This window comes from Brachyistius frenatus, unplaced genomic scaffold (assembly GCF_029030835.1).
Source record: "Brachyistius frenatus isolate BFR_SWC_R1_liver_20210118 unplaced genomic scaffold, ASM2903083v1 Contig_20, whole genome shotgun sequence".
NCBI classification, from domain to species: domain Eukaryota; kingdom Metazoa; phylum Chordata; class Actinopteri; family Embiotocidae; genus Brachyistius; species Brachyistius frenatus.
This window is the reverse complement of record NW_027210619.1, coordinates 2,382,220-2,403,315: the sequence shown is the minus strand read 5'-3', so window position 1 is coordinate 2,403,315 and position 21,096 is coordinate 2,382,220. Positions and strand designations below refer to the sequence as shown.

The 21,096-nt window shown below is 41.1% G+C and overlaps 3 protein-coding genes across 3 annotated transcripts; 2 read left to right on the top strand and 1 right to left on the bottom strand.

Moving 5' to 3' along the window:
• Positions 1-72: 72 nt before the first annotated feature.
• Positions 73-5,612, top strand: gba1 (glucosylceramidase beta 1). Its single transcript, XM_069695888.1, has 12 exons — positions 73-189; positions 364-441; positions 542-733; positions 823-969; positions 1,686-1,819; positions 1,897-2,069; positions 2,161-2,250; positions 2,359-2,506; positions 3,921-4,145; positions 4,585-4,748; positions 4,832-4,948; positions 5,030-5,612. The coding sequence occupies exons 2-12, from the start codon at positions 369-371 to the stop codon at positions 5,133-5,135; spliced, it is 1,569 nt and encodes a 522-aa protein (XP_069551989.1). The 5' UTR covers positions 73-189; positions 364-368; the 3' UTR covers positions 5,136-5,612.
• Positions 5,613-6,062: 450 nt separating this feature from the next.
• Positions 6,063-14,969, bottom strand: rnf115a (ring finger protein 115a). The gene is made up of 9 exons (XM_069695889.1): positions 14,837-14,969; positions 11,289-11,347; positions 10,980-11,034; positions 10,384-10,688; positions 9,336-9,404; positions 9,176-9,248; positions 9,002-9,095; positions 7,759-7,874; positions 6,063-6,944 (listed from the first exon to the last, which is right to left on the bottom strand). Exons 1-9 carry the CDS (start codon positions 14,912-14,914, stop codon positions 6,825-6,827), a joined length of 969 nt encoding a protein of 322 aa, XP_069551990.1. The 5' UTR covers positions 14,915-14,969; the 3' UTR covers positions 6,063-6,824.
• An 83-nt stretch (positions 14,970-15,052) lies between these two features.
• polr3c (polymerase (RNA) III (DNA directed) polypeptide C) lies at positions 15,053-21,058 on the top strand. The gene is made up of 13 exons (XM_069695887.1): positions 15,053-15,143; positions 16,068-16,214; positions 17,003-17,267; positions 17,729-18,036; positions 18,200-18,304; positions 18,844-19,017; positions 19,104-19,155; positions 19,272-19,332; positions 19,417-19,567; positions 20,151-20,252; positions 20,348-20,397; positions 20,530-20,679; positions 20,779-21,058. Exons 2-13 carry the CDS (start codon positions 16,068-16,070, stop codon positions 20,861-20,863), a joined length of 1,650 nt encoding a protein of 549 aa, XP_069551988.1. The 5' UTR covers positions 15,053-15,143; the 3' UTR covers positions 20,864-21,058.
• Positions 21,059-21,096: the final 38 nt, after the last annotated feature.

The following is a 21,096-nucleotide window of genomic DNA, read 5'->3' as shown; positions in this document are numbered from 1 at the left end:
GCTGATACGTGTCATTGCGTGGTTGTTCACGTGACCGCCCCTGAAGCCACATGACTGGCCTACAATTGTGAGAAGCCGCTTCAGGAAGCTCTGGTATGTCAGACTGGACCAAACTAAGGTGACAGGCTGAGTGCAAGTTGTCGAGCTCACCTCTAGGACATGACAGAGTTTCTGTCTCAGTCCTCTCGGGTAAGAAAGTGGTTTATAAATTGCTCCGACTGAATTGACAATGAAATGTGTGTGTGTCAGCACGGCAAACAGCAACCTGGTCGTTGTTGTGGTTGAGCTGCCTGACCATTGTTGAACCAGTGGGATTTGAATTTGCTGTTTTTGTATTCTTGTTTGGATCTACTTTGTTTCCAGTTAAAATGGCGCTGTCATTGTCATCATCTGTCCTTCTGGCTCTTGTTTTCATCGCAGCAGAAGTGATCCTCTCCACAGGTAACAAACGCAACACCAACATGGTTTGTTTACAAAATGTCCTGTTTGTATGTGCAGAGAAAAAAAAAAAAAAAGTTCCCGTGATTTGTTCCCCTCCCAGGAGGCAGTAAGTGTGTTCCCAGGAACTTTGGTCATGGCTCGGTGGTGTGTGAGTGTAATTCAACCTACTGTGACAGTGTTGGGTCGGTCACCCTGCCTCCACTGGGTCAGTACTCGTCCTACCTGAGCAGCATGGCGGGCAGCAGAATGGAGGCCGGGCAGGGTCAGGTCCAGGTGAACGGCTCTGGAGCAGGTGAGAGGAGGACGAGCATTTTATCGTCCTGTCTGTGATGTTGAAACAGCAGCAGCAGAGCTTGTCTTTTGTTTATGCGTTTCTTTCAGGCCTCAGGTTGACTATCGTCCCCTACCAGAAGTACCAGAAGATGAGGGGATTTGGGGGAGCTATGACAGACGCAGCAGCCATCAACATACTGTCTCTATCTGCCGGTGCACAGGAGCAGCTGCTGCGACAGTACTTCTCCAGCGAAGGTATGAGCTGATATCAGGAGAAACGGCCCATTTTCAAACAGTGGAATTTTTGTGTTTGTTTTGTCTAACCTTTATTTAAATAGGTAAGTTTCACTGAGGTTAGCAATGTTTGTCTCAAGTGAGACCGGGCCCTCTTTACAGGTTCACTGAGGACAGTACAACATCAAGCAGTAACATAATACTAAAAGGTTTGACAGGAAAAAGTCAAAGGTGTAATGCAGTTAACAGTAATTAGAATGCTACAAGGAGATTGAAACGCAGACAATTAGTAAAGGAAACATTTATTATATAGTTTAAAATATCCTTGAATTCTGCCTATTATGCCATTATTTTATTTTTCCTGACTTGGCAAGAATAATCAACAAATGTATTATTTTTATTACTATGTTTTTATTGTTAAACACACAGCAAGTGGTGTTTTGCACATGGCAATGATTTCCCTGCTTCAACATGATAGAAAATGTTTGGGTTTTTTACATGTTCTGTGAGCAGCATCTTAAAAGAAACCGTTTTTATTGTTATGTGCACAGAGAGAAAACCTCTTTGCATACAGAAACAAAATGATTAAAAAAAAAATATATATAACCTTTTCGGTTTGCGTCACTCAAGTATGGAGGTTTCCAGCATACGGCATAAAAACATTTTTCCTCTGTTCATTGATGAATTACAATATTACATTTTCCCGCAGTTGTTATTGATGCTGTGTATTGTGGCAGGTATCGGCTACAGCGTTGTGCGCGTCCCCATGGCCAGCTGTGACTTCTCCACCCGCCTGTACACCTATGCTGACTCACCTGGAGACTACGGCCTGGACAATTTCACTCTGGCCCCTGAAGACATCAACATGAAGGTCTCTGTCTTTCTCCTTCCACACGGGCACGTCCATCACTCCACGTCTCTAACCGCTCTTCCTCTGCTTTATCTCAGATCCCTCTCCTGCAGCGAGCCCAGGCCTTGTCTCCTCGTCCCCTGTCTCTGCTGGCCAGCGCCTGGAGCGCCCCCGCCTGGATGAAAACTAGTGGATCACTCATAGGAAAGGGCTCCCTGAAGGGCCAGCCGGGGGGGAAGGAGCATAAAACATGGGCTCAGTACTATATCAGGTGACTTGAGCGGCTTTAGAGATATCGCATGCTGGAAGAGCTTCATAAATGAGAAATTTATTCTGATGGGCGCTTTCATTTTTCCGCTCAGGTTCCTTGAGGAATATGCAAAGTATAACTTGACCTTCTGGGCTCTGACCACAGGAAATGAGCCCTCTGCAGGACAGATAACAAACTACAGGTCTGCCATGTCATGATTTTACAAATGATTTAATATGAAACAATATTAAGCATCCTTGTGACTTCTAAATGTTGCAACAGAGTGAGAACTGTCTTTGTCTCTCTGTAGTTTTCAGGCTCTGGCCTTCACTCCTGAGGAGCAGAGGGACTGGGTGGCTCTGGACCTGGGCCCTGCTTTGCATGCTTCGTCATACCCACACACACACATCCTCATCCTGGATGACAACCGCCTGCTGCTGCCCCACTGGGCCAAAGTCGTGAGTCCAAGGACGGAGAGATAGTGGGAAAAGTCACAGCTAACTTTATTTTACCTGAGGCCACACTAGTGTTGTTGCAGACGTAACGACAGGAATTTAGTATCAGGAGAATAAAATAAAAGAAATGAGTCACCTCTAAAACATCTGCGCCTGATAACGTAAGATCATAATGTAAAATAATACAACATAAGGTAACAATCAACATAATGAAGAAGAAGCTAAAAAAATATTCAGATACTGGTGAACAGCTAAAACGCTATACTATGTTGTCAGCAAGAATAAATGGCTTTTTAGACTTCTAGTTTCACCTATTTGGCCTCCAAACTGTTCTGTGAAGGCAGGCGTCTAAAACTGACAATGTAAGTGAGAAGAATCCATCTGAAGAAAGATGTCTGTCTTGTTTAGTCGCTGAGATAAGTTTGTTGCTGTTAGGGAGTTCAAAAACAAGGACAAGCAAGCTTTCTGCAGGGTTCATAAGTTAAATTAAGATTTTTTTAATGGCAAACAGAAGGTCATTTTATACCTATTTCTGCCAAAGTTTCAAAGTATGATGGAAAAAAAGTAGGAATGTTATATTTTTTTATTACAAAGTAGAAATTTATAATAAAGTAATTAATTATAAATCATGGCCTAAATCTGGATAAGCAGTATAAAATATATGGATGGATTAACCAATCAAAATGATTTAATTGTAGTTTTTGATCAAATCAACACTTGCCTATAATGAAATGATGAACTTTCCAGCTACTGTAGCTAGCAGTAGTGAGAGTTCTTGCAATAGGTCTTATGACATTGGCTGAAAGTCCACAAGAAGGTTGATAGTTGTGTAATGAGTCTTGACAGCCTGCAATCACAGATAAGAGGAAATATTTTAGACTTTTAATACCTTTTATTTATTTTTTTTTGGAATGAATTTTCAGACAGTTACTTTCTTTGTCTGTTTTTCAGCTGTATGTAGTCTTTGTACACATGATATTCAGGTACAAAGCACAAAAGAACAACAAACAACACATAGTGCCCACCCCCTAAAAAAAAAAAATACAAGGGGGGAGGGATGGAGAAATTATAATTGTCTACTCCTAAGTGTAATATCATAGGTGCTATATTTGTACTCAGAGAAGATGGTGAATAATGTGTGTGTATAAAGAAAATGAACAAATAAAAGTTCAACCAGAGGGCCGAGCACCATTGAGTAATAACCCTCATTGTATTAATAAAGCTACGGCAGGACCCCATCATTTAGTAAAGATAGACTTTTGGAGCCTAATATGTGATTTTCTCCATTTGATAGATGATAAAATTTTGAAGCCTTTTTTGAGGAAACAAAATCCAATTTTTGTAGTACTTTTCAAGACGTGCAAATACTTTCACTCTGGAAACTAAAGTCTTTTTTTTTTTTTGCTTGTCCCTCCAGGTCCTAAATGACGTTCATGCAGGAAAGTACATTCACGGCGTAGCAGTCCACTGGTACATGGACAGTCTGGTCCCAGCGGAGATAAGCCTGGGAGTCACCCATCACCTCTACCCGGAGTATTACCTGTTCGGCACAGAGGCCTGTGCTGGCTGGAATCTACTAGACCGAGGGGTGAAGCTGGGGAGCTGGGACAGAGCTGAACAGTATGCACACGACATGATAGAGGTGAGATCACGAGGCTCGTTCAGTCCGATCCACCGTAACAGACGTGAGGTTCGACAGGCTGTGAGCCGGTCCAGAAAGGCGAGTCACCTCCCTCTGTGCTGCAGTGCAGGTTTACAAGTTGCACTCTGCTGCACATGCTCGCCTCAAACTGCCTGCAGGCCGTCAAAGCAACCTGGAACGGGTGTTTTGTTTCTTCTTTCTTTACTTTCTCGCAAGGGAAATTGGACTCCCTCCATTCTATCTATTTTACATGGGTGCATTCAGGCTGTGGACATTGTTGAGAATCAGGAGGGGTTTGTTTCTGTAGATGTGCTGTCCTTGTGACATTTAAAACAAACCACAGATTCACTTAATGAACCATACATCTTCCTGCAAAGTTTCAGAACACAGACGAGGCATTAGATGCTAAACTGAGGGTGTTTTTTTTTTTCTGTGGCAGGACTTCAATCATTATGTGGTGGGCTGGACTGACTGGAACCTGGCACTGGACCAGACTGGAGGGCCAAACTGGGTTAAAAACTTTGTTGACAGTCCTGTTATAGTGGATGCAAAGCGTGACGTCTTCTACAAGCAACCGACTTTCTACAGCATGGCCCACTTCAGGTACGCGATCTTTGTTCACACTAGATGTCATATTTGTTCCATTATTGGCTTACCTGACCGGCATACCTGATCTTTTTACACAGTAAGTTCCTGTGGGAGGGGTCTTGGAGAGTTGGGGTGTCTGCTAGTGGAGAAACAGACCTGCAGTTCTCAGCCTTCATCAGACCAGACGGCTCGGTGGTGCTCATCATACTCAACAGGTACTGTACACTAAATCTGTCTCGGTATGTGTAAATGATAGGTGGATTCTGAACTCTGTGTGTGTGTGTGTGTATTGTTAGGTCCTCAACAGTGATCCAGTTTGAGGTCTGGGATCCTGCTGTGGGTTACATCTCCTCATCTGCTCCACCTCATTCACTGCTAACACTTGCCTGGAACACACATTGATCACACGTTTGTCTCACCTGAACCACGTTACCAACGTTTCACTGTACTTTTCAAATGGAAACAAAAACCAAGCATTTCATGCTGGAACCTTCTCGTTACCAAAGCGTGTATTAATTTGAGTACTTCGCCAGTATCAACCGTTTCCATATTTCCATCGATAAGTGCAAGATTATTTCGCTGCCACGCTTTTCAGCACCTCGCCTCAGTGATCACTTAAGTTAACCTCAGAATATTTCATTCAAAATCCCTTTTTACTTACCGGTTCTAAACAAAAATGGTACCTGAAAGTAACGATTGTATCAGTTTACCACAGCAACCTGTGCTGCAGCATCACCGGTGCTTTCAGTTCCAGCTAATAAGATGCTTGAAGTGTCCTCTTCAGGTCACACCTAAATGTTGTACAGAATTTGTAAATTACTTCTGCTGTTGCTATTTAATCTTTTAATTTTATAGTAAATAAAGCACATATTGATCAAACTGTCTCATGTCAACTTTAGGTGTCTTTAAGTGCTAAGAAGGTAAAAAAAAAAAAAAGGTACCTCTATTAAATGGGTTGGGAGCAATGAAAATGACAGGTTTTTTTTGTCAATTTATTAATACATCATAGACATTTTTTTCATATATATAATATACAGTTTGATAACCAGGTATTTCACATTTGCGTCTCCATTCTCAATGTTTTTTTTTTTTCTTTTGCAAACCTCAAGTTGTTGGACTAAAATTATTATTATTTACATCAAAAAAGAGTGATAAAAATGTGAAACAAGAGAATCCTAAACAGAGAAACAAAATGACAGAGGGATGCCATCTGTTATAATATATACACCAGGAGGAGTACGTCATTAGCATCAGATAAGGGGCCGAGCTGAGGATTCTTAATTTCATTCCCTTACTGGTACAACGCTTATTATTTTATGTTTTTTCAGATTTAGAGAGTCCTGAAAGGTACAAGGAGTCCCATCCTTTATTCAGAAGTCACAGCTTCCGTTTGTGGAGATTTAAACGACTCAGTATGTTTCCTACAAAATACTCCATTTTACGCTACAGAGCGTGGACACAATAACGTGAACACCTTTACAATGCAATCCAATAAAACACATAATATATATAAACGAGAGTTCACTCAACAGCTTCCTGACACAATCTCAACAAAAATGGGACATTATCTATACCCTTCATAAACACAGTATTTATTTCGGGGCGATGGGTGTTCATGTTGTTATGTCCTGCCTCTGTAAATGCCAAGAGTTGAAAGTATCCCCCACAGACTTCCCATATGCCTTTACAGGGCTCAGGTGCAGGATTTAGTTAATCTCCAGATGAGAAAAGTGGGCACAATATAGGATATAAAGTCTGGCATTTCTCCACCATAGTGTATTGCAGCAGTACATTTAAAGAAGGATGTAAAAGGAGTTTCCTTGAAAGTACAGAAGACATGGGCGTCATGAACATCAATCTAGGCTGGTTTGTTATTAGGCAAAAACAAGAGGTCAAGCAGACCTCGACGGGCTGTTAAGACGTCTGTATAGGAACGGTACATGGAGGAGAAAGGCATTAAAATAAAAAATAAAAAGTACAAAAATTGAGACCGAGATGATTATGATGACAACAGAGATGAACAGAGGAAAAGTGAGAAGCGTTTTGTCGGATGTAGGCGAGGGGAAGCGAGGGACGAGACGGGTGGGTGTCTCAGAAGGACCATCTCTCCTGTGTGCGGGGGTCCATAGAGAGGGAGGGGGACTCTGACGGGGGCTGGCTGCTGCTGTCTTCTCCGTTCAAACTCTTCCTACACACTGGACATGTGTCATGCTGACAGAGCAAAGTGTAGACAATGTTAGCGTCGGGCAGTTTTCTCACAAGTATCCGAGAAGAGTTCTTACAAGTAGAGGCCCCTTATTTTAGTCCTATTTTTTTTTTTTTCAAACATGATCAAGTGAACTATATGCCACCAAAGCTTCACCACTGCCAACTTCAATTTACACGAACATCAAGGAAATGTGCAATTTTCAGATTTCTTAAATTCGCCCTGATTTTGTGTTAAACCTGCACTTCGTCCCAACTCCATATAAATTCTAAGCAGATTTTTGAGTGTTGCGAGTTCATACTGGAAAAGTGTCAAAACTCTCAAAACGGCATGTATAATGATAAACCTCTCTTTCTGAAGTACAGTTTTGTACACTGTTCTCCCACAGAGCAATTCACAACGGAAACAAAGGAGCAGCTCGCACACTAACTGCTGATGATAGTCAAACAGTTCAGAAACAAATATTTGGAGATTTCTTTCTCCATTTCTGAATTGAATTGGCACACCGGTTGTATAACTGCAACAAATAGACTATATGGATAAAGTACATTACGTCTACAGTTAGTAGTTTGAATTTGGAACACAGTGTAAGTTCATCTCATCAGTAACACAGTTCAACTCCCACAGTAATACAAAGTGATACTCAAATTCTCCCCGGTATTTCCATGATGATTATCAGGTGATCAAATCACATGTTTAAGGTTTCGGCACATCCTAACACTGTCAGGACCATTGTTAATAAATAATGTAGAGCACTATCTGTCATTTATGATTTATTACATTATTTTATTGTACAAAGTTCTTCGGTCTTTGTCTTACCATTTCCAGCCACGGTACTATACAGTCTGAGTGAAAGAAGTGGTTACAGGGTAGCTGTCTGACTGGCTCTCCCACTGCAAAGTCCTCTTTGCACACGGGACATTCCATACAGCAGTCTGCAGGACAAATAAATGTGGTGTTACTTATTTACCCGATAGCAATACTGTTGTGATTTTTGGTCCTTAACTTCAGTCACTTCACAAAATCTTGAAAATGTCTTTGTTGTGTTTCGCAGTCCCATTTCTTGGAGCCAACCTGCACTGCAGCCTCGTTTCATTTCTAAGCGGAGAATTGAGACAAATATATGGTGACGAGCACAGGCTCACTGCTGAATAAAAACACGCAAACAAAGGCCTGAAAAAGGCACACGGATGTTCATTTATCCCAACAAATCAGCTATCGAGAGTCCGGCAAAAGCTCGGCAGCGTAACCAAGCACATGGTTTCAGCCGAGTGGTAAAATAGGGCAGCGTACGCAGAAGAGGAAGTTGAAAAGAACTGATCCAAAAGAGGAAAAAAAAAAAAAGAACTGGCGTAGATGAAAAACGTCTGTTGATACTCTGAAGGTTAATGGGCATTTTGTCCCAGAAAGACACCGTTTCAGAGGCTCCTCATGGCAGCAGCAGAAAAGCATACAGACATTTCATGCTGTATTCAAATAGTGCACAGACTTCTCCAGTAAAGAAATAACCTCATTTATTATTAGCTCATTTTTACAAAAGAGGTATAAACGTAATGTAATTGTGTGGAACTAAAAACAAGTAATATCTTACTTTACAGAGGACTGGCAGAGGAGTTTAATTCCTTTTTAGAAGTTAGGTTGCAGCTCTTTAGACTTCTTTCTTAACGTTACTGACTGTGACTGGACAGAACATAACATCACCGGCTTTAACAAGCAAGAGTGGTATGTTCTAATTTTAAAACACTTCTTTAAAACTAAAGCCACTTTAAAACACAAATTTTGCAGCAGATTTACATACAGCTGCTCTGTCCTACAGTATGGTGTGTGTGTGTGTGTGTGTGTGTGTGTGTGTGTGTGTGTGTGTGTGTGTGTGTGTGTGTGTGTGTGTGTGTGTGTGTGTGTGTGTGTGTGCGTGCGTGCGTGTAATAAGCCAAGGTTGACCCATGCACAGGGCTAAAATGACTACTTCAGCCAAGGCAACCCTGCAAGTTGTACTTCAAGGACCTGGAAAGAAAAACATGGTGAAACAGGGAGGAAATAATAGGAATGAGGAAGAACTGACCCGCTTGTTCCTGAGAGATATTGACAGTTGGGAGCGAAGAGATCTTCTCTTTCTCTGCTGGAGGAGGGCCCGTGTTCTCCAACTGACCTAGTAACTAGAAACGCACATCATTTTAAACTGGAGCGTAATGGAAAAAGTGACGGGAACACACACCTGGCAAGAAGTTTGGTCTACCTGCGTTATCACAGCGTCTAACCCTCCCTGCCCCCAGGCGTAGTCCCCGGGGTTAGAGTGCAGCATCCCCGTCCTGAAAGAGACGCAGACAAACAGAGTTCATGCTAAATCGCATTTACAACAGCGCCGACACGGCGATGCTACTTTGATTTTAAATTACCATGAGAGGGGAGGTGAGCCAGGGACTCCAGAGGTGGCAAAGAGACCAGCGAGAAACTGTTGTACAATCCTGACAAACAGAAAATATGCAGCAGTTAATGTAATCGGTCATAAAAAAAAAAAGTAGGGGTCGACTGATTATTGGTAATCAAGGAGACCGATAAACCGATATTTGGAACCGATATAGATATGCAGTAAAAATGAAAATCTTTGTGTCCGAATTTTGAATAATAAATTCGAACACAAAACTTAATTCAAATGAATGAATGCTGCCACTATGTCATCTTATTACAAGGTACACTGCAATGTGGGTTATTTAGTGGAAAAACAAAGAAGTCCTTTACTGAAGAACCAGCAGAATGTTTGATACATGATTTGAAAACGTTTCTCGGGTTTGTTCACCGATAGTTTAACTTTGGGCTTTTCTTGCGGTTTTTTGTTTTGTTTTGTTTTACAGTCATGTAACGAGTGTAGTCGTTATCAACTCCAGTAACGTTCACTCTCTCCGTTCTGCTGCACTGTGTCTGTGTGAGAGACACCGTCCCGCTACCGTGCGAGGCGAACTTTTACCAAACACAACGTGTGTCGTTAAACTCTGAAAAAGAGTAAATATGACATGACTGTGGTGTTTTTGCTCCTCACGCATTGAGGACTGAGGTGTTTTAACTTCTGCCGTGTTTCCTGTTTCACCCTTGACACAGTCCTCTGCCAAGTTGTAATAAAGTTGTGGGCGGGACATTGCTCAACACCACAGAGTGGTGACTACAGACTGAGATCAGAGCCAAGGCAGCGTATTTTTTATTCATTTATTTGATCGGCGATTGAATAAAAAAAAAATATATCGATAATCGTAAAAATGCTAAATATTGCAGCCGATAATCGGTCGAACCATAAAAAAAAAAAAAAAAAAAATAAAAAAAAAGGACAGTAATGACCGTAAGAGCATAAATACCGCTGGCATTGTAAGTGGGAGAATGCAATGTAGAGACAAGAGCCAAGCGGACGGTAAGACAGACAAGACGAGGAGGCTGAACCGGTCAGTTACTCACCCTTCCACAGCGGGTGAGCGGTCTGGCCTGCTGCTGCTGCCTCGAGACCGGTACCTCCTCTGGCTGTGCAGACGAGGGGGACGTCCCGGTCCCCAGTGTTCCCCGGCTCCCAGTAGCCCCCCCATAGGTCCACCGAGGCCCGCTGGGACGGATCCACCGATCGGTCCCCCTCCCAGCCCCCCCAGGCCCCCCAGCCCTCCCAGGTCACCGAAGCCCCCAAGGCGTCCTCCGGGGAGCCGAGGTTCGGAGTCAGGGCTGTCACTGTCTGTCGTAAATGGCCGCTCCAGTAACAAGAGGTGCCATAGCTGTAGGGACGGCAGGGTTAGAGGAGGAGACGGGTGACAATGTGAAGGAGGGGGGCGGGGAGGGGTTGAGAAAGAAAGGTGGGGACAGAGAAAGCAAGCAGTGCAACGATGACGGAAGAAAAGAAGTCAGCATGCAATAAGAAAGCGAAGGACAGGGGCCGAAGGGAAGGTGAGAGGAGAAAACAAGGGAAGGAACAGATTGAGTAAATCGCAACATACATTATTCCTATCAAACCTCTTCATTCTGTGTTCCTTCCTCTACTCCCCAAAACCCTGCAGATCAATTCATACCTCTGCAAACTGTGTAGCTGTGTCATCTATCCCGTTAGCGCCGCCCTCTAGGAGGCTGAGGGAAACAGTGCACAAGGGAACAAAAGACACACTCTTAGCAACATGCACTGAATCCTGTACACATGTTCAGCTTTAGCGTTAGCCTTGAACAAAACTGCAGAGTGAGCGAAAAGGTGGAACGGTGCAACATGAGTGCTCTTCATTCATTCCATTTACCTGCTCTTGTTCCAGACCAACACTAACAGGCTTCAGCCTTGTGTGTTGTCTGGAAAAGAGAAATGGACAGCTGGAACAATAAGAGTCTCTTACCTGGAGTCTTCTGTTACTTCCTCTATGAAACCTGACTCGCATCTTGGACAGATGTACTCCTGTAAAGAGTAACAACAAAAATTGAGTCACGGAGGAGTCAAATAGGTCAGGGAAAGTGCTCATTTCAATTTTCTAGAAACCAAGGCCACGATTCAACTGTTGGGTTTTGGCACACCAACTGTCCAAAAACTCAAAAAAATTCAGTTGACGAGGACATAAAGTAGAAGAAAGGAGCAAATTCTCACAGAGAAGAAGCTGGAACCAATAAATATTTGTCATTTACAGAAACAAATATATTATTCTGAAAATAGCTGCGTATTAATTTCCTGTCAATTGACTAAAGATTGATAAACCGATTATTTCAGGTCTACTTTAGAAAAATAATTTGGTGGCAATAGACCTTTCTGTATTATTATTATTCTGTTATACAGATAAATAATTACAAGAACATTGCAAATAAAAGATCACTAAAATGCATGCGTGACTTATTTTTAAATGTAATGCATGAGCAAGAAAAACAGTTCATTATGTTCAACATCTGTTTAATTTTCTTTAAATAATATCTTTGTATTGTATATGGAAAATTGTGATATTAAAATCTGAAAAAAATAAAAAAAAAAAATAATAATCCACTGTAGTCTAACAGCAGGCCCTTCAAAGGCATCATAAAAACACCGTAAAGATCGCTTGCTGACTGGCTTGGTCAACAAAAGAGCACAGCAGGACAATCTCCGACAGATTTGTGTGATGGTGTGTGTTTTATGAATGCCACCAAGGAGGTAGAGCTGGTCTGCCAACCACGCCTAAGGTGTTAAGATACCCGTGCAACAGAACAAGGAAAACACTGCTGCCACTGTGTGCACCTGAATCGTACATGGTTCTGTCACTCAGAGCCGGGGCGTTTAAACCACGGGAATAGGATTGCGATTGAAGTAGGGGTCATTTCAACATACAGATAGGGTTAGAAGGGACTGAAACGTTTGTTGTGTAACATACGGGAATTAAAAAGCGGGTCGCAAAAAAAAAAAAAAAAAAGATCAGCTTTTTAGATTACATTCTTCTATTGTGGAGATCACAAGGAGTTTTTTTTGTTGTTGTTGTTTTGTTTTTTAAACAAAACATTAATTACCATTCTCAAACTCATAAAACATTTTGACAACTTCTATTAGTTTACAAAAATCGGGGGCGGGGAGGAGGAGGGGGGTGTCTAAAAAACAATTTTGTGGTTGGAAGTAGTCAGAAAACCCTGCAGGAAGTGCAACCACTCATGTCAGCTGTGTGTCATTTGCTCACAGGTTATTCATTCCGCTATATAAATTGAGACACGACTCCTTGGATATGCTGTAGTAGTAGTAGTCGTAGTGTTGGGCGATAATCTCGGGTGTTGCAGTCAGTTGGCTCAGTGGAGAAGACATGTCATAAGTCTCAGTGTGTCTGAGAGAAGCAGGCCAGTTTAGTGTCAGTGATGGAGCAGCCGGGAATTACCCTCGACCATACCATAAAAACAAAGATTCAGCTGACAACACAATCTGGTGGACTGACTTACTGACACATGGACTGTTAGACACACACTTAGACAGACAGAGAGAGAGAGAGAGAGAGAGAGACACACACACACACACACACACCTCTCACTTCCCTGTTTATTATGACTATATTGTACAACTAATATTTATCAATCAATGAGGACTAGATACACAGTCTATGACCTTTAATGCTTAATGCTTAGAATTGTATTGCTTATTTTTGGTTTATCATTTGTTTGATGAAGACATTTAAAAATTAAGATCACCGTGGCCTACATTACAAGTTGACATATTCAAATTTTACCACCTGATTAAAACCAAAGATATTACATTTTCTATCATAAAAGACCTATATCATAATTTACCAGCATCGCTCATGTGAAGATTAGCTTCAAGAAAAGTGTAGCTGACAATTTTTTTTCTGAGGACAAACTACACGGTTAATTGGCTTATCATTTCAGGTCTTCTCAATATAATTACACAGTATTAAACATGATATTTAGTTGTATTGTGACTTTTGAATAGATATTGTCTTAGATTTTGGATATTGTAATCTCCCAATACGGTAAAGTGTCATCTTTTCCTGATATTAAAAGCTGCATTACAGTGCAGTGCTGTAATCACCCGAATTCCCCAAACTGTTCCAGCCCCTCTATTATTTACCTTTACTCACTTAGTCGTTGTATCCACCTTTCTGATGATTATTTATAAAAGCTCGTCTTTTTTGTGAAAGCAACACCAGTCATCTAGTTAGCTTTATTCTTTCATTTAATTATTTTGTCTTGTGTTTAATTTGATCTGTTCTTAAATATTTTATTTATTTATGTTTTTATGTTCCTTTATATCTGTTTTTTTTATTGGAATTACCATGTAATTTTCTTGCTGTGAAGCACTTTGAGCTGCTTTTCTTGTATGAAATCAAATCAAATGTATTATCATATTATTATCACGACATCAGTAGATATCGATAGCCCTATTGCCAACTATTTTGATCATCGATTAATCATTTTGAGTCATGTTTTAACGAAAAAGAAAATGCTGAAATTCTCTAATTCCAGCTCATTAAATGTGAATATTTTGTAGTTGTTTTAGTTCTCCATGATAATATACTGATAATGTTTTGGTTTTACTTTTTTTTTTACAATTGTCTGATATTTTAAAGATCAAACAACTAATTGAGAAAAAAGAAGATTATTAATTGCGAATGAAAATAAACTTTACTTGCAGCCCAATGATATACCTCCACAATGATTAATAATTCAATGGACATGATAACTTAGATTAGGCCAGAGTTTACTGCAAGCCTGTACCGAATAAACTGGCCATGAAAACCCACCAATTATCCGGGATAATATATATATATATATATATTTAAAGCCTCCTAAGGTTGATGAAAGTCTGTCAAGACTTGTGTTGTCTGCGTCTGAACATTAATGCCATTACAGTCCTGTTACTTTTCAATTTCAAAACTGAAACTAAACCAGGACTGTTTAACTATGCTACCAAAAAAAAAAAAATCCCCTAACTTGTCCGGTCTGCAGTGTGTTTATCAGAAACCAAAACTGAACACAAAACCAGCCAGCTGTCAATCAACTAATGTTAAATCTAAAGCTTTCAATGAAATGACAGAAACTCAAATCTTTCTCAGGTGTTTCTGTTGTTTAGGGCACACAAAAAAAAAAAAATTAAAAAAAAAAAACCACACACACACACAACATCCTCAAACTGTCAAACCAAAGCTTCAAGAGCAGTGATTTCACAAGACCATCTTAAAATATGCAAGCCTAACAAAAACCTGTCGATGTTTCCTTTTAATATCTGTTTTGTTTTTGGTTTTTTCCTCCGCGAGTGTCACGAGTTTATTTCAGTGAGTTAACAACAACAAACGCCGCTAACTGCTAAAGAGCTAGCTCGGGGTTAGCTTTCAAGCGAAGCAAACGGTTATTCGCAGAGAGGCAGACTTGTCAGCCGCTCGTCTTACGACAGATGACAGATGAGCAAAAAAAATAACATTTGGCTTACCGGGAGTTTGGGGTTTACTTCTCCTTTACAACAGTGACAGAAAAACCGATGCGGGGGAACAGCCGCAGCCTCCGCCATCTTCCCCAGAGCTGCACAAACACTGACGTCGGTCCTCCACGAACTGAAGACGGCTGTCCGCCTCCGGTCCCAGCATGCACCGCGGCGCTGCTGGCAAATCCCAGCGAGCAAAAGCGAAGAGCGGAAGTGTTTCGTGTTGACATCGACGAGCCGCATGCGTGAGGTCCTCGGTCTGTGGGATGCTTAAAACTAAGAACCGCTTCTGGCCAGAAACTTGTCCTTTGGAAAGGTTTGTGTAAAAATAGTAAAGTCGCAGGAGTTTAGGACGATCTCGTGTTCAGCTGTCTGCGATAGCCTTTAGGTTAGCCAGTATGCTAAGCACGACATGCGATGGTAAGAATAGGCTGACTGATGTTTGTAACCTGTTTACTAAAAGTACAAATCAGCAAAATGTAGTTAAATTATTAAAATAAATGTGCTGGTTTGGTCCCTGGGACTAATAAATTATGAAGTTATCATTAGGTTTTTAATCGTCAGTCTGTCGGCAGCACGTTATTGTTGTAGCTGCTGCAGGTGGAGCTGGAGTGATCCACTTTTATATTCAGGGTGGGCAGATAAATCAAATGATTACTGGGAGAGGAAAGAGGATAAATAAAGTTCTGATACACAACTCGGTTTTCAGTTTCTGGACTTAATTCTCTGATATTTGGTGAGCTGTTGCACCATTTGATCATTTGGAGTAAGAAGTAGGCATCACTGATCTCTGCAATTGCAGTAATTGACCTTAATGTAATTGGTTTTGGATGCATCTATTCTGTAGCAGTTCAGTGCAACTTGTAGCCCAAGCAGGTTCAACCACAGTTAATGCTTTGAAATAGGACTCCAGTGATATTTAGTTTTGCACTTCTATGAAGGTATGGGGTTTTTGAGAAACATAAACAGAAGAAGGATCAAAATCAAAGCAGCAGAGATAATCTGACTTTGGTTAACAGAAGAAAAAAAAAGTGTCTGTGAATATTTGCATTCAGTGACCTTTCAGTTAGTGGGCTCTCATGTCCTAACAATGATTTTAATGAGGGATTTATTGAATTTAGGTGTTAATCCCACATACTGTATATTAACAATACAAAGACAGTGGTATATTGATTGTTGTACTGATACAGGTGTTTGTTATTGTTGTTTGAAAACTGTTACTGTGGGTTTGTTTGTGCAGATGACTGCCCATGAAGTACGTCTGTGTGGACTGCTGCTGCGGGAGCACTTTGGAGAGGTGGTGGAGAGAGTGGGAACACACCTGCTCAAAAGTGGAGCACAGAATTTGAGAACCATTGTTCATGAAACTGGCCCTTCTGTGGACCTGGTATGACTCCTACATTTACTGTGTCCAGGCTTGGACACATGCTTGTTGATTTTGTAGATATTCATAGACACACACTGTCTCTCTTAAGCGCACATCTTTTGTTTTAGAATTTAGTGTTTTAGAAGTCAGAGTTTGTAGCTATCTGTCTGGGCATTTACGCTTACAGTTTTATGTGTTTGGATTGTTATAATATCACAACTAAAAGCATATAGTAATAATGCTGAATGGGGATGTGCAGGAGAAGAAGGAAGCCAAAGTTAATGCAAACAAAGTGTACATACGCTGTTGTTACTTAATTATTTCTCACGTTCATCAGTTGTAAGTGTTCTTGCAATATTGAGATAAATGAAAAGCCTGGTTTGTATTTACAAGGGATTGAAAACAAACCCTGGTCAAGTTGCTTTTCTGCTGGAGAGACTTAATTACTTGGCAATTCATAGCTTTAGCTGGGAATTTTCTTTTCACACATATTAAAATGTAATGTTGCAGGACAAACTCATACTGTTGTGATTCGCAAGTGAAACAATGGCAAGAAGAATACAATTATGTAAAACCATTGCACTTTGCTCTACATGATTACTGTTTGCAGCTGTAGAAAGATGGCATGTCAGATTTGTGACACGACAGCATTTCTTTTGGGGATTTAGTGCATCAAGAGTTGCAAAACATATATGATTAAATATGTTAGCTGATTTTCTGGCATAGCTCCTAAACTGTTATAAACTGATTTTGTAAATGTGAGGGGAAACTATTATCCTCTTTCCCCACCGTTTTCTTTCTCAATCCAGGTAAAGAAGTCTCTGTGTGTGCTGGTGCAGCATGGGGTCTGCTTGTTCAGCTCAGGTCGCAAAGGACCTGGGAGCCCAATGGAGTACCAGACCAGCTGCAATTGGATCCTGAGAATTCTGCGCTACCCACGTTACATCTACACCGCCAAAACCCTATACGGTGACACAGGAGAGCTAATCATAGAGGAGTTACTACAGAGAGGCCACATGACCATGAGCACCACGGTTAAGACAGTCGCAGACCGCCTCACGCAGAACATGGAGGGTCAGTGTTGGTATCAATCAAAAACACACAGTTCTCTGAATGGATGTTTTGAACCCTGGATTTGGTTTTGTCAATTAGAAAGTCTGTGTAGAAACCAGGCAGGATGAGTTACTGGTTACAAGGTTTCATCCTTGTCAATCAAGTTGATATGTCTCAAAATATATACTTTCTTTAAAATTTTATCTTTTAATGATATAATTAGTCAAATCATAGCCAAAAAGATTTCAATTTTGAAACTATATTTCTGTGGGGGAAAACACTTTTTTTTTCCTTGCTGGTCCAGCAGAGATGTTGGATCATTCCTCCCTGGACTTTATCAATGTTTTAATATCACAATTCAGGTGTGGTCGATTATATAAGAAAAAGGATTTCGATATAGATTACTTAGCTTGTTTTACATGTGATTGAGCAGAATGTAAAATGGATTTAACAGCAAGTTTCTCTCTGTTTTGTGGTTTTAGAGGGACGCAGTATGGACTACAGTGAAGTCTCCACTGCCTTTTCCAAACTGGTGGAGACCCATTTTCTTCAGCGCTGCCCTCCACCGGCAGGAGCAGGAGCAGGAACGACAGACAGCACAACTCCAGCTCCCAGTGTGACCCCCGGTACTCCTGCTGCCCCGGTCAGCACCGCACAGCCCGCAGCGGAGAGCTTCCCTGACTGCTATAACGTACCTCACATGACACTCATCGGGCGCGGCAAACGCCAGCTCGCCAGTGAGGATGGGGAGGACCAAAGGAACGCTAAGAGGGCCAGGATAGACTCAGAGGTCAGTGTTCGCAAAATGGTAGTTACTTTTGACACATCTACCGCGTAAACTCAAATGAAGGCTTCAGATTTTTGTCTGTTACAGCCATCCTTCGTGCTTGTTGTTTGTTTGCGTGACCTTCTATCTGTCTGTGTCTCATACGCTCTGCATCTCTGTTGCTCAGACACATGGGGACGAGGGGATTTACTGGCAGGTGAATTTTGAGCGGTTCCATCTCCACTTCAGAGACCAGGCCATCATCAGTGCTGTAGCCAACAAGCTGGACCAGGTCAGGTTCACACACACATGCTGAAAATATATTATTTAAGGAAGAGTTTAACAATTTTGAGATTACACGTATTCACTTTCTTACCACCAGTTAGATAGTAATGATTTTTTAAATTTTTTTTATGTATGTAGCACTTTTTAAAATGTTACAAAGTGCGTTACAAAAGAAAAACAAAAGAGAAATGTATCTGGTCAACAATTAAATAAAGATCCAGCCACTGAAAGTACAGCAAATACCTTAAAACAAAACACATCAACAAAAAATAGTGGAACTGGATAGATGAAACTTTGTGATGTACTTGACTGCAGAAGCTCAGTCAACCAGTAGATAAGAAGACTGATTTCACTGTTGCTTCAAATCTTTGTTTCATTTGGTTTTTAATGAGAAACAAATGAGGTATATGATTTATAAACCAGATGAACCAGTGTGAGAAAGTGTCAGTCAATACAGCAAAACCAGAATTTTCCTGTCTTGCCTAATACTATGTTTTGAACGAAAAAGTATTATGATTATATGATGATTATCTTTCTGAATCTCAGACGAGCAGTGAAATAGTGAGGACCATGTTGAGGATGAGTGAGGTGACAACCTCGCCAACTGCCACCTGCACAAAGCCCCTCTCAGCCAACGAGATCTTCAGGTCCCTCCCAGCCAGCTACAACATCTCCAGACCTATTTTAGACCAGTACCTCACTCTGCTGGTGGATGACCCGGTATGACCTCCTCACGCAATACATTTTCTAATCTTCACTTTTATTTGAACAAAATGTTTGTATCCTCTTCTCCTTTTCACTTTAAGATGGAGTTTGTGGGGAAGGCTGGTGAAAGTGGAGGAGGGATGTATGTTGTCAGTATCCTTTTTTAATGTGGAGGGTCCTGAGCATATCGTCATAGATCAGCACACTGGTTTAAACAATTTAACTAATGATTTACAAAGCACAGTTGCTTTTCTGAACTCCTCTCTCAGATCTGCACAGAGCACTGGCCAACCTGGCACGGGCCACGCTAGAGTCTGTGGTACAAGAGAGGTTAGTCAGTGTGTAGTTTAGTTGTGAATACATGCGATTTTGCCATAGCTTTTATTAATTTTGTCTCTTTTAATCTGCCATCAGGTTTGGCTCCCGATCAGCTCGCATCTTCCGTCTGTTGCTAAGGAAACGACATCTGGAGCAGAAGCAGGTTGAGGATTTTGCCATGATTCCAGCCAAAGAGGCAAAAGACATGCTGTACACGCTCCTTTCACAGAACCTGGTCCAGCTGCAGGTGTGTGGAGGAGATTTTTCCAACGCATATTATAGTTTTTGGAATGATGATGCTCCCCCCTTAATTCCCACAAGCACACAACATGGAGGAGTCGCTGAATCAGTCGTCACTCTTTACTGGCAGTTCCACTTTGTACTTTTTACTCAAACATCGTGTAAATCTGCCAAAAAAGAAGATGCCTCAATCACTGCAATTCATTTTGATATATGAAGTCTCTTCGAGGCAGTTCCCTTGTCTATTAACATGAGTGATGCCTGCAGAGGAGGAGGAATCCAAAAAAATCTGATCCAAAAACCTACTTTGAAAATTATTTGGCACATTTTTTTTACTAAGTAGAGGAGATCATTTTTAACAGAACACTTTTATAAGACTGTAGTCTAATCTTTCGTTCTGCATTGTTTTGTGAACCGTGACAATGGAGAATTTCATAAAAGTGCCGTTTGGTTTTTTTCACTGACTGACTGACTGAATGGGCACATTTAGAACATTTGAGTCATGACTATTAAGGGAACAGCAAGCATAATTATTCCCTCATCTACCTACTCATCCTCGCTCAACAACCATTATGTTTTTTATTTTTCAGGAAGTCCCGAAGACTCCTGACTACGCTCCGTCTCGCACTTTCTATCTTTACACCGTCAACCAACTCCCTACTGCAAGAATGCTGTTACAAAACTGCTACAAGGTTAATAAACATTAGAGTTTTTCAGGTTATTTTTCATCTTTAATGCTGGTTTTGCCTTCAGTAATGCCTTGTCTCTGGACATTTTGCTTCTACAGACAGTGGCCAACCTCATAGAGCGACGCCTGTTTGAGACCAAAGAGAGCAAGTGAGTCTTTCATGAGTAATGTGTCTCTGCGACTGCAATCCAGATAATTTCACATCGTCCAATGTCAAGGTTGTGTGGCTCACTCACCGCGCCACAGACGAGCGTGTTAATCGGGTTGATTTGGGTTTACAGGCGCCTACTGGAGAAATCCCAGCGAATCGAAGCCATTCTGGCGTCTCTGCAGGCCAGCGGGGCCGAGCCCGAACAGCTGACCGAGGTGGAGGAGATGATCACTGCTCCTGAAAAGCAACAGCTGGAGGCCCTGAGGCTTCATATTAACAAGTAGAGAGATGGAACTAAAATTCTCTTAAACACATGTGATGAGGATCTGCAATGGTCTGTTGTTGTTACTGTATTCATTGTTTTTCTTTTCTCCTCCAGGTTAGACTCGGCTGAGAACCAAGTAGATGAAACCATCTTCCTCCTGGAGTCTTACGTCAACTCCACCGCCACACCCACAAGCTGAATCAGACTTAGGAGTATTACAAGCCACACATAGTACTTCAGAACATTTTTATTTTTGTGTGAATGCTGTCAAATATGACTGTTTTATAGTTTATAGCTGCAATGTTTCTGTTTGGAGTAGAATCAAATTTAAATAGATTATTTCTGTTTGTTTTTATTGAATGTGTCAGCGATAAATAAACAGAACAAGAATACATCTTTTCAACAATTTTAATTTCCTTTAAGAACAAACAA